The sequence below is a fragment of the Acartia tonsa genome, chromosome 2 (assembly GCF_053477335.1).
Source record: "Acartia tonsa isolate MP-2025a chromosome 2, ASM5347733v1, whole genome shotgun sequence".
Classification (NCBI taxonomy): domain Eukaryota; kingdom Metazoa; phylum Arthropoda; class Copepoda; order Calanoida; family Acartiidae; genus Acartia; species Acartia tonsa.
The window spans coordinates 33,587,713-33,602,270 of NC_137261.1; the positions used below are offsets into that span (position 1 = coordinate 33,587,713).

A 14,558-nucleotide genomic window follows, 5' to 3' on the forward strand; every position below is an offset into this window, starting at 1 on the left:
GACACCCACAAAATTTGGGGTCAAGATTCCAACTCCTTCCCTATCGGACCCTACGTTTTGTGATTTTGCGCACTTAACCACCGGCGCATTTGGAATCTGCCTTTTTGAACATATACGCGTCCAGCTCGGTGTACACGTCCATCTTCGTCCAAAGATTTTTTTGTGCTAAACGGTCATTACCTAAGCTTTCTATAGTGGGGTCAAACGTCCTGATTGGTCAAGTAGTTTTGACGCTATGGCCGTTTAAAAAATGTCCCGATTTATGTGACGCACCCTGTATATACTAACACACATTTACACTATGCATACTAACAAACTTACCTACATTCTAACACTTTGGTTAGGAACTGTCCCACCCCATCCTCCCGCCCAACAAAAAAAATGTAGCAAATAAAACAAAACAATATAGAAAGTCTTTTTTATTTACATGTTAAGAAATACATGAGTTTGAAATTGAAATGATATAAAAAAATTAACTAAAGGAAAGGAAATACTGAAGGGTTAAAACTGAAATATACAGGTAAATATTAGATTTCATAAATAAGAAGTACAGAAATTTTCCTAGTTCTAGAAATTCAGACTTCATACTGTAACCATTCATTAAGACAAACACGGACAAGTAGATGTTAAAGACTTGTTTTACTAATGTTTGTCTGTATGCCTATAATCTTAATTATTTCATTGTCTATATCAGAAGATAAAACGTAAATTGTGGGGGGAAAAATGTTTAAAATTTTTTCCTTTTACATTATTCCAACAAATCTAAAAAAGTTTGAAAATTAATAGAAAAGTTTCAAATATTTTAGCAAACAAAAGTTTTTAGTTGACCATTAAAATTATACTGCTTAATGTTAAATTAATCATCTATAAAAAATTATCTTAATCAAATTTACTAAAAAAAACAGTACCAAAAAATTACAAGAAACTTTACACTATTTTTAAAAACGTTTTACTATATGAAAACGATTTAGCAATGGTTGAAGGAAAGTAAGATTCCATTATTCTTAACTCGATATCTAAATTAAAATAACCACTTTTTTTATTACGAGAAAGATTAAACAAATATGGGGGGAATTGTGACTAGCAAAGCTGCTATGCATCTAAAAAAAAACTTTTCTCGTTTATGGCCCTTTTTACATCCTGATGAATGTGTTCTATTTGAAACTAGTTTACAAAAGTTTGGCTGGTCAATGCCTAAACTTATGTTAAACAACTGAAAAAGGAAGAGATATTTTTACCAAATAAATTTGGCCTCCTATTAGGGAGAGAAGCGGGGAAAATGTGATAAAATACGTTTTACTTTATGCCTTTGAAATATTTATTTGAAGGGTAGAAATTTTGCATGTGAGTAATAAGTATATAGTATGAAAACAGTTACAACAATTATTGAGAAAGAATGTGAAGTGTGCATTGCAATTACCAACCTACCAACAGATAGGTATTAATATCTTGGAGTAAATTTGTTCATCACACTATTATTTCACCCTTACCCAAATTAAATAAAAGAAAATTATAATAATAATAAGCGCTGTAACCTCTTTAATTGTCTAAAATATCAAATTTTATATCCATAATTGTATCCAGGTATCCCTGATTCTTATGACTTGTATTTGTAATGAGATATTTTCTTTCTTGACATCTTTATACTCCAGCAAAGTAGAAGATTAGAGTTTAGAGGGAGATGAGTAAAAGAGTGTTCATTATAAAATTTAAACAACTAGGAATCATTTGGTATTATAAATATAAAAAAACTAAATAGGGATCATATAATAGGTTCATAAGAAAACAAAAGTTAGGCTTCTTGCTTGTTGATAATTTTCTTATTGTAAATTTCTTTCACTTATGACTAAAAACATTTGTTGAATAACTAAACCATAATATTATGATTCTGAACTTTTAAGTCTATTTTGAAGGGAAATATTACATACAACACGCTCTAGGCTTTTCTATTCAAATATCTTACACATTTAATTCTCTTATATTCTGCTATTTATATTATAAACACTCTGAAAAAGTGTTTTTACCATTACGCCTAACAATGGTGAGGCTTTTTGAAACAATAATGTATGTATGTGTTCCCTTATACAGATAATTAATAAAATCAACTTTTTAAAATCAAGTAATCATTATACACAACCGGGCCAACCAGAGAGCTAGTTTGGATTATATGCCAATCATAAGCCACTTTACATTCAACAAACGAGGACAAATGTTAAAACTAAATAAGGAGTGCCCCGCCCTTCTGTAACAACCCCCCACAGGCGAGCAAAGAAGATGAGGAATATAATGTGAATATATTACAATACAACATCAACGGATTAACCAAGAAACGCGACGATCTTCTCCACTACCTTGGGAAGAACAACATCCCTGTTGCTGCCCTACAAGAAACCAAGCTATCAGATAGATCTAAACTATCAAAGCTACCTAACTACACCCTGGTACGTAAAGATCGAACCAACAAAGGGGGAGGTCTTGCCTTTATGGTACATAAAGATCTTAACTTCAATGTAGAACCGACACCTGCCATTCTAGAACAAGATGAGTTCCTAGAATCAATCACCATCAAGATTCCTGGCATAAACAAGGAAGATCTCTACATAAGAAACATCTACATCCCACCACAAAGTAGCTGCAACACACCCAATTATGTTCCCCCCTTGAACATATATATGATGGACTTGGGAAAAATTCCTACATCATCGGCGATTTTAATGCACACAACAAGCTCTGGTATTCAGAATCAAATCCTGACCAAAGAGGCAGACACCTTGTAAACACAATTGCAGGGAAAGAATTTGGTATCATCAATGAAGACCTGCCCACCAGAATAGCCAATGGCACATCCACTGCTCCGGACATTAGTATCGCGTCATCAAGTCTTATTCCATACACCACCTGGAAAGTAGAAAAGAAACTAAACTCCGACCATCTTCCCATCACAATAAGTCTTTCAGCAACCTTAAAAAAATCCAACACTAAAAACAGGACCTTCATAAACTTCTCAAGAGCCAACTGGACTAAATTTACTGCAATAACGGAAAAATCTTTCAACACCGCCAGAGAAGTAATTAATGTTTTCAACGCAGAGAAATTTTTTCCAAACACCCTTTTGAAGGCAGCCAAGACTTGTATTCCTGCCGGGCGCATCCCTAAAGTCTACAATGCTGTTCCTACAGCTGCGGCCAGACTCATAGAACAAAGGGATGAAATAAAGCAGAACAACCCAAGTGATGCAAGACTCCCAGATATCAACAAGGAGATCAACATAGCCATTAATGAACACCGGAAAAGTAAATGGCATGAACACCTTTCAAAATGCAATCCTGGTTCTAAGAAACTTTGGAACACCATTAAAGGCCTAAACAATAAACCTGTCAAACCTGACAACCAAGGCATTAGTTTCGGCGGCAAAATGACCAACAACCCGAGAACCATGGCTAACAGCTTCAACTCGCAATACACCCCACAATCCGATACCAAGCCTGTACAAGCTCTTAGACGAACCCTCAGGAATATGAAGAAGAAATCTAAGAGTAGAGCAGTCAGATTTACCCCCACACAGACACTTGAGGCAATCAAGAAGTCTAAGAGTTCTAAGGCCCTTGGGCCGGACGGACTCTCTCCAATAATGCTGAAACATCTCGGTCCAAAGGGTATTAAATACCTAACTGAAATCTTTAACCTGAGCCTTCTCAACACCCACATACCCAGCATTTGGAAAACAGGGAAGATAATACCACTCCTGAAACCTGGGAAACCAGCAGACCAGGGTACAAGTTATCGATCTGTATCACTTCTTTGTCCTACCAGCAAAATCCTGGAAGCCCTTCTCCTACCTCAGGTGAATGAAGCGGTGAACCTTGCAGACCATCAGCACGGCTTTAGGAAGGGCAGATCCACCACCACTGCCTTACACACCATCAACAACTTCATCACCACCGGCCTCAACATGAAGAAGCCTGTAGAACGTACAGTATCTGTTGCAATTGACCTATCAAAGGCCTTTGATACGGTTGACCACCACCTTCTCCTCCAGGATATAAAATCCCTGCTGCTCAACAGTTACGTGACACGCTTCCTGTGCGCCTATCTCAGAGGTAGGCAAACATTTGTAGAATTTAGAGGTTCCAGATCAAATTACAGAGTTGTTAGACAAGGCGTCCCCCAAGGAGGTGTACTTTCACCAGTCTTGTTCAACCTGTACATGTCATCAATGCCAAGCCCTCCAGCAAACATCCTCCTGGTTACCTATGCTGATGATTCAAATGTACTAGGACGAGGACCACTAATTGATCCAGTGGTTAAAGACCTGAATGCTTATCTTTCAGTTCTTGATAACTGGTTCAAGGGCCGTAACCTATTCATTTCACCATCAAAATCATCTGCAACAGTTTTCACCACATTCTCAAATGAAGCCAGCACAGTCCTTGATGTTAAAATAAACGGCGAGACTGTTCATCCGTCAAACACCCTAAATTCTTAGGGGTCACATATGACAACATGTTCTGTTTCAACCATCACACCAAAGACCTAAGAACAAGACTAAATGCCAAAAACAACATCTTAAAGGCTCTATCCGGTACCACATGGGGTAAAGAAAAAGAGGTGATGGTCAACACCTACAAGTTCATCGGACAATCACTCTTAAACTACTGCTGCCCCATCTTCACCCTGACCCTCAGCGACACAAACTGGGACAAACTGCAAGCTGCCCAAAATACAGCTCTAAGAACGGCGACAGGCTGCCATGAAATTACAGACATCAATCATTTACATGCAGAAACGAAAGTCATGCCTGTAAAGGATAACTGTCAGATGCTCAGCAAGCAATTTCTGCTGGCCACACAGCATCCCAACCATCCCAACAGGTGTAACCTGGTCCCAGCCCGTCCAAGAAATTTCCGCAAAATGAGGAATACACTTGTTTCCGAGTTTGGTGCACAGGTAAACTCTATATCCCATCCAGATTTACCTGGAAAGGACTACAAATCCAGACTCAAACAATTGCACACAGAATCAGTGAGAGACTCTATCGCCAAAATGGCGAACAATAAAGTCCTCCAAGCTAAACCCCCAGCCATCAGTAAAGATGAAAACTCTCTCCCAAGAACAACAAGATCCACACTGGCCCAGCTGCGTTCAGGGTATAGTTCATACCTAAACACTTTCCTGACCAGGATTAACAAGAATCCAAACAAGTTTGTGCCGGACACATGTCCAAAATGTCCAGAACTGCACACTACAGAACATCTTTTCAACTGTAGTCAGAACCCTACGTCTTTAACAGTGAAAAACCTATGGAGCACACCCATCGAGACAGCCAGATTTCTTGGTCTACCTGTCAGAGATGATGAACCAGTATGAATAGGCAAGGCAAAGGGCTAATAGAAGAAGAAGAAGAAAACTAAATAAACGATAGACAAAAATGGTGACGTGAGGAGTAGCTTCGCTACAAAAAGTTCATTATTTCGAACGTTTTTTACAATATTTTAAAAATACTATAATTATCTTAAAACAATTTGAATATCCATACTTAAATGCAGTATAATATGTTTAAGGTAAATGAAAGTAACTAGAAATATTTTAAAGTTAGTATGTTTTTCAACCTATTTATTTAAATACACTATTCTAAGACATGAAGATATATTTCGATTTTAGCAATAATTTCCAATTCATTTTGTCTCTTGTAGAAGTAAATCAAGCAACATTAGCTTGGTCGTTTTAATAACTGGAAAAATATTATTTGTGTAGCTTCTTGGAAAGATATATTTTACATAAAAAATATTCACATCAAGTTAAGTAAGAAGAGATGACAATGAAGGTACTGGAAAGATAAATTATTCAATAGAGATATTAAAAGTCCGTAATTATGACTTTCATAGATAAATCCTATTGGGGGATATTTTAATTAAATTTTTTATACTCCACATTGTCCCCTCCCTCCCTTTACAGTGCTATTTGCTGATAATGTGGCATCTTAATGTTCCCTCGTAAAATTTAAATTCTTGGTTCTTAATATAAATTGACCAAAAAGGTGGATAAACTTACAGTTGTAAAATAGGAAAAAAATCTAATGACATCAAAAAGAGGTTCAAATGTTTTTAGAAATATAATAGTTGACACACATAACACGGTTAGTTTATTATTAAATGAATAAGTTAGGGTACAATGTTTGGCACTTTCGATATAAGTAAATGATAATAACAAAGCCACAGAATACGATAATACCTTCAGAAAAATCGATGAAAATAGTTTTCATACTAAATTTTGGTTTTTTATATTTTTTCTAAAATGTCATGACAGAAGATGCAAAATGTCGTCTTAGTTTTTTGAAAGGATTAATCTTCTCTGAAATCTAAATTATCAAAATATTTTTTTTGGTAAATGATTATACGATATATGTAAAACATTTTATCAGAAAGAAATATTTAAAATTGTGAAGTAGAAACCTGAATAATTTTTCTTGTGGAAATAGTTTTCTGCAAATGTTGATAAACATATGTCTGCTAGCATTAAGATGTTTGTACTGCCAATACACGTTGGGTTTTATTTAAAGAATTTCTTTAAAATGTTTTTTTTTTACATTGTATACCAATAACGCAATATTTGCTATCAGAAAACCCCCGACTAAGACTCGCCTACGACCCGATCTTTTAGGATTGCTTTGTAATTTACATTTTTGAAAGTCTTTCAACAGTATACACAGCAAATTCTCTCTTTTTTAACTAACTTTCCGAATAATATACCTAAAGCATTTGAATTGACAAAGGCTATGCTAATATTTTTACCATTCAAGTTTATTTAATATTCTAATAAATAGCGCAACCCTCCAAGTTTATGACTACTTTTCATGAACATATGATCTAAAGAATAAGCTCTGACGCAATGTCATGTAAGGATATTATAATATTCATTAAAAAAATTGTTATTTTTGCATATATGTTACATTTTACAGTGTTTTGTGGCTCAAAAGAAAGACAATTAAAAATTATTTCATATTATATAGTTTAAATTACATAAGATAACCTAGAAATAGTAAAAAATTCCCTTTCTTTTTTTGTCGCAAAAGAGAATTCAACAAAGATTTTCATTAAAAAACACCTTAGTGTAAAAATTAAAAAGTTTAAACATGGTCACAAAAAGATTCAATTAGTTTATCAAATGTTTCATTTTCAGCAAATGACGATTAATCTCTATTACAAAGAATAAAGTGTAAAAAGATATTCTCGTTTTAATTTTAAGCAACTTAAAATGCATTTTAATACCTTTTAATGATTTTTTTTTTAAAACATCATTTTATAAAATGTTATTGATTTTTAAAGTTATATATTAGAATGTTTTTAAATTTTGTTAACATTTTGTTTTAAATGTAGAAAATTGGTAATTCTAAACATTCAAAAAATGATTTTATTAAATTTTCATCACTTAAATTGCATGTTTGATGAAATTTTCAACTGATAATTCAAGAAAAATCGTTTAAGTTTTATTATATTTTACTTTGAAATGTTAAAAAAATATATTATTGTCAAAAATGTGGAAGTTATACTTTCCTCAAAAAAAGGCCTAAAACATGCAAATTAACACGTGTAATGAGATTTTTTTTCTTTCAGGTTTAATTTTAAGTAATTATTGATATTTTTTGTAAAAAGGATTTTATATAAAAAGTTTTAAAACTCGAGTTATGTAGTGGTTCTAAAAAAGGTTGCGAATTTATGCAATTTTCTTGCAAAAAAAATTTTCTAGGATTTTAAAAATAGCAAAGGGTGTTATTAGACGTACTTACAGATACAATTGCTAAGTCATTTTGGCCAAACACTAAAATAAAGTTTTGACATCTGAGGTTCCAGCCGTGATAAGACCCTTTCAAACATTTTTAACAGAGAAATACTCACTATAAACATACATACGGAGTGAGGAAAGCTACGCTTTAAAAAACACTAGCGGCTTCCCTAGCCTTTAAGGGCTTTGCCCCATGAGGTTATTTAAAAAAAAAAAAAAAAAAATTCTGGTGCTGCGAATTTTTGTAAAGTAGTTTCCCCAGAAAATTTATTTTTTTGGGGGGGAGGGGATTTTCATTTTTGGGGGCTGGGGGTGTCCCACCCCCCAAGAAATAGCTTAAAGCCACCACCTGACCAATAGGTATATACCCTGAAGAGTAGAATAAGATCTGTTCAGTGGTTACCGAGGTCTTAAGGTACGGACAGACAGACGGACAGACAGATAGACAGACGGACAGACATCAAGCTACTTTGTATTATAGATGGTCTGTTTATAAATTTAAGAATGAAAATTATAAATACATATATCAATTTTTCTTTTTATTTTGCAAAAAGTAATTAAATGAAATATATATTAATATTTTGCTATCAGTATGCAAATCTATAATTGCTTTGGAATTTTTATTCAGTTTTATAGATTTCATTTTCCATTTCCAGTTTTAAATTAATAAATTAGATACTTTATGAAATATTCTGTCCATCAAAAATGCTAAAGACTGCCAAATCATTAAAACCATAGTACATTGTCACAAAATCCATGCGAAATGGGTCTAATACTGACATTTTCACAAAATATATTTAAAATATCTATAAATCTTTGTGCTTCTGTATTCTTATGTTTAACCCCTCCCCCCCCCCCCTCCTGAGTTATAATATCCTACCTGTAGTATCCAGGAACCTTGTCCAGCGAACGTGTATCCTGCATGAATGATGTGCCTGTGCTTGGTAAAGCTTCCAAGCATGTTCTTCATACATTGTTGCAGTGTGTTCACCTTAATATTATTATATTTAGTACAACATTGAAATTAGTTGAAAAGTTTTGGTGACTGAAAAATATTTCTATGAATTCACAAAAATGTGCAGCCACACTACATTTCCAAAAATCTATAAAAAAAATAAAGCTAAGTTTCTTATCTTTATATTATTAAAAAATCCTTCGGTGCAGATAGACACAGAGACTCACAGACAACCGGTTATTTTATTTATAGATTACACTTCATTTGGTAGTTGGTAATAATGTTATGAAATATATTATAGACGAGTAATTAGGAAAAGATTAACAAAATATTCTAATTATCCGAAAATTTTATAAAAATATATAAGTCCTCTAATAGATGCTCTATGATTATTATATGTCGATACATCAGGTACAACAGTTTCTTAAATTGCACTGTTTCATAATTGTTACTTTTAAAATTCTTTAAACTATATCGGTCACATAAACACTTGGATAGCTAAACCATCCTCAACCTTTCACTCAAGTATGTCCAATATGTGAGGGAATTAGGGGTAAACTCATTAGACAATCCCCCCCCCCCCCTAGTACAATTTTTTTTAAATCTGAATTTAGAATAAAGATTTACTTAATATATCACAATTTATATTTGTGTTTGTGTAAGAATGTTATTAGTTCGTTCTTGCTCCGCCACTTTTGGACATAATTGTCTTGTTGTAGGTATATCTAGAATACAGAATGCTTTAGTTACCAATTATGGATATTATTAATTATCAAAGATTTATTATAGGTATAAAGTATATAAGTATTGCAGAGTGGATTTAGATTTACTTTTGTTTACTAGTGCGATGTTCTAAAATTTGTAATCTTTTTTTGCTGTACGCAAATGTGCAAACTTAAACATATTTCTATTTAAAAGAAAACATAATTAAACCACAATCATGGTTCGTAGTTTAATAATATTATTCTTACAAATAAATACTAATTGGAAACGCGATTGTCTTACGTAACAGGAAATGCTTGGCTTCACTTGCACACATTTATCAACAGCATGGCCTCGCACTTTTTACTTTTCTTTTGATTTATTTGATGTTGTGTATTTTTAGGATTTTGAAACTCTATGAAGATGTCATGATATGCGGAATTAAAGAAACACTAACACAAAGTTCATAAAGAAACCCTACAACATTTTTAAAGTTCTAATTAATAAATTTAGATTTTTTTCTTTCAGCTAATTTTATTATTTCTGTAAGAATTTTTATATTTGCAATACTAGTTTTTTAACTTCGAATTCGCGGAAAAGTAAGTAACGGTAACTTTTGTGGAGTCGTTTTACAAGAAGTATCAATGTCCAATGGAGGGGGCGTAAGGAAGTTGGCCTATTACACAACCAAAATTTAAACTGTTTATGGACATACTGACGTTTTTAGTACTTGATTATAGAGATGAAATAGATAATTTTAACATACAAAAACTTGTCGTAAATAAGAAAAAAATCTGCTTGTTTTAAATGGACGTGCGGACTTTCTGGTAACGATTATAGAGTTGCTACGCTTTCTAAGTCGTACATAACTGTTTTAGGAATCATCATGCAAAGTTTGAAACCGATAAGACAATAGTAATTATATGTATTACATTACCCACTTTTGTATGTTTACCGATTTCACCTAAATAGGATTTACAGAATATTTGTCTGTGAGTGAAGATATATGAATAAGAAAGTAATTAACGTCCTAAGGAAGAAAAAGAATCATGTATCATCAATATTTCTTTCCTTCTTTTGTTCAGATAGAATAATATTATAGAAGTAAAGGTAAAGAGGTTTCCTATGAATAGGAAAGTAGAAGTGTGTTTAGTGGCAAATATTATACATACAAAAATAGAATGTAAGCATGCTGCTTGGCAATTAAAGATATCTTTATGTTTATTTCTAATTTTATTACATATGTATTGGTACTTTTTAACCATGCCTCGGCCCCCGTGCCTTCATCTGAAGGGTTACAGCTGAAATCAAAATTAGGATTTACTGAGGGTGGCTCTAACTGAGTTTAGCTAAGGGTGTCTGAGGGTTGCGGCTTAGTTTCTTTGTTTGCAGTTTCATGAAAGTCGTTAATATAAGTTTGGCTTAGCTGCAACTTCCACAAAGAAATAGTGGATTTTAAGATAATATTTTGAGATCATTTTTTTCAGATTTATCATTTATTTATTATTTGAGGCAATAAAAGTACATACTTTTTTATGGATCTTCGTGAATAAATAAAAGAAATATTTTATTGTAGACTGCTATACTTTTTTTTACATTTCTCCTTGAGTTAACTTTTATTTCAGACACGTTTTTATGAAAACTTTCCACACACATTTTATGCAGCCACCCGCCACTCTTGTAATGATTATTTACTGAATAGCAATGTAGGCAGTTTTCCGTGGAGAAATGGGGTATTCCTGTCCAGTTCCTGTCGTGAATAAATGATGACCTATCGGTCCATCATTTATTCCCTCGGGTAGGAAATATTCATTCCTAAACAAAAAACTGGACAGGAATATCATTCTCATTTAAACAAAAAACTCATTTTTTTATGCTAAAATGTGGTTTAATTTTGGTTTTTAATTTTCATTTATTTCCCTGATATCAAGTTTCTTTTAATAATTAATAAAAATTCTAAAATCTTCCAAAAAAAATTTAAAATCTTCTAAAAATGACTACCTCCGGGAAATAAATGAGTTATTTAAGCAAACAAAATTTAGCATAAATGGATATTTAAATCCCTCGGTATTAAATGATGAGCTAACGCTCGATCCTTTAATACCTTGGGATTTAAATATCCATTTATGCTAAATTTTGTTTGCTTAAATAACATTCTATTGCAACAAAAAGGTGATGTTAGCAAATAATTTCTTGAATAAAATCATAAAACGTTTTTTCATTTAATTTTCATTTTTTTCACTGTTGTGTTTTTATTTGACATTAAAAATAAAAATCATAAAAAATCTTCCAAATCAAAGAGAAAAAATCTTTGAATTATTGGTCAATTTAAGTTCAAAGATTTTTTTATTGTAAAAAGTTAATTTTTTAAAAATATTTTAGAAAAAAAATCTTCTAACAAAAAAAAATTATCATAATCCAAGAGGGCGTCAATACATGTAAAATAATATTTTCAAAACAAAAAATTAAAACTTGAATATCTTTTTTCACAGATTGAATTTCAAAAATCGGTCTGACAGTATTTCCAAAGTCAGTATGATCTATCGAATGAAAAAGGTTTGAAACTGATAGAACATTTCTTTATACTAAAACATATTTTTTCTCACGTTTTTTCCCACACTTCCAAAAAATGAAATTCAATGAAAATTAAATGGTTCTCACGTTAAAAAAATTTTCTCACGGGTCCAAAAAATGAATTTAAATGAAAATCATATGTACCATTTAAATCAAAATAAATGGTTCCCACATTCTAAAAATTTTCCCACGCTTGACATTCTTGAAAAATGCTAAATAAATGGACATTTAAACAAACCAAAGATCGCGTTTTTTGCAATGGAATGAATATTTACATCCACTATTTAAGGGGTTGTTTATATTGGAATGAAAAAATAAGACTTTTATTTTTCCCCCTGAAAATTATGAGTAATAAGATAAGATACGTGATTTTTTCTATATTGCTTACATGTTAATCTAGCCCAAATTGTAGATATTGTATAGTTCCCATTTAAGTTTGTGTTTTATTTTTATATAAAATCTAATGGGTGGGTGGGGTATCAAAGTGGTCCATATTCAAAGTAAGGAATAGGGTTTTTATTCTTTATGGATAGTTCATTTCTTTGGTCAAGCATAGTGCAATCATACACTCCTTTTTTACTTCCCAATGTCCCTTCCCTTCCCCCTTTGCAACAGTCTGACAATCTTCAAACTAACAAACACCATAAGCTTTTTGTGCTTTAGAACAATCAAAGAAGTTTTTTCTTATTTCTCTCAGAAATTACTTTTTATATCATTATAAAAAGTTTTATTTTTGTTCTTTGTTTATATACCATTTTCTCCTCCTTTTCAATATCTAATTGCTCAACTTATTTTTTATTTCTGAAAGCTAAACTTTTTAAAATCTATGTCAATAATAAAGTTCGCATTTCTACAAATTACAATATTTGTTTGTTATGATTCAAAGGTAAAAAGTTTTATTTTAGATGTTGTTAAATTATATTATTTCTTAATGATTTATTGGTGGATTTATTCGTTTTCTTCAAGCCAACAATCTGAAGCGATATTATTTTAAAGATTTAAACTACAAGAAACTTTAAACAGAACTTTAACCTGACCTTAAGCTTGGATTTCTAGGATATTATTATTCCTGTTAATTGATATCATAAAGTAATAAAGTTTCTTTTGTCACTTTTTTTCCAGCTAAAGAAGTCAGTGATCCATTAATTAATAATAAAACAAGGACGCTCTGGAGTAGTTCAGTAACTAGGTACAATACAAAGATAAAATTTTGAGTTTGTAAAATTGGTTACAACATACTCTTTATACATAAGTATTAAGATAGATAGACACACAAACTCTACCTATAGAAAAGCTGCTATAAAAGCTCGTGTAGTGTCTTAATAAAGAAATAATGCTATAATTGTATTCGTCTGTGTTATGTTATTTTATGTAGGTGTGCGAGTTTTTAAAGAATGTGCAAAAATATCGAATTTAGATATTGTAAAGACATTTTTTTTATTATTTTAGTTTAAAATTTTGTAAGAATAAAAAAGCTTTACTTTAAATAAGTCTAAGCAATTAGAAATATAATTTTTTTTCAAAAAGTAAACAACATTTAAAGAAGGGAAATATATGATTATCTCAACTGCTATTAAAAATAGAGGTCTGGATTTTCTTATGAAGGTTTCTCAATTCATGTTATCTATTTTATTCATGGTTCTGTCAGTCAGTCTGCAGGAAAGCTTTATAAACAGATTAATAAAGTGACAACTTTGCGGCCTCTTTTCTAGAAAGAAGTCCGATTTTTGTGATGAAACCTCTGACCAATGATCATCTGTTCTATGTAATTATGCGTCGGTCTTATGGCAATCATGTTTGTGATCTACTCACCTACTTCTAAAGATAGATGGCTGAAATGTTTTAATAGTTATTTCTCGTATCGTATTATAAACGGCTTTCCGCGGATATAGAATGTACAATTATAAGATTAAAACTAGTTTTTTTAGCCCCGAGATGCCGAAGGCACGGGCTAAAAAAACTAGTTTTAATCTTATGATTGTACATTTCTATATTCGTAGAAAACTGGATATAATTCGATGCTAGACATAGTTTTTTCGTATGGATGAGAACCGGTTCCTATCCACCGGATTCGAATGAATACGAGAAAAAGTATTCTTAGGATCGTTAAGCACCTACTCGATTACACACCTAGTCAATCTGTAAGTCTATGATGAACAAATAATATTTTATTTCTGCGTACAAATGTAATTTTCTCACTTGGTTTCTAAAATTCAAGATTATTAATGAGCACTTGTCAAAACAAGCTAATGTATCTATATTTTGCAATGCTGATAATTACAAAAATTTGACAGGCCGCGCAATTTGAAACAAAACTAGAATGTATTAAATGAATGAAAAGTGGATTGGTTCACTTTGTATATTTATAATATTATTATCTAATAGTTATATTAAGTTTACAGTATTTTAAGGCTTCATAAAGTATTGTGTTATGATGAAAATAAAAGTCTTAAAACCTTGAAATTGTGCCCAGAATTTAAAATTCTTTGTTCAACTACAGTTCAAGGGTTCCAAGTATTCTACTTAGTTTTATCTTTTAAATTTA

The 14,558-nt window shown here is 31.8% G+C and overlaps 1 protein-coding gene across 1 annotated transcript in view; it reads right to left on the minus strand.

Annotated features, from left to right (window-relative positions):
- The window catches only part of LOC145312422 (microtubule-associated protein futsch-like), a 90,488-nt gene that overhangs the window by 11,006 nt on the left and 64,924 nt on the right, over positions 1 to 14,558 (minus strand). Inside the window, exon 4 of the mRNA XM_080151657.1 lies at positions 8,663 to 8,773. Within this exon, the coding sequence (XP_080007783.1) occupies positions 8,663 to 8,773 (111 nt within the window). The remainder of the gene's footprint in view (positions 1 to 8,662; positions 8,774 to 14,558) is intronic.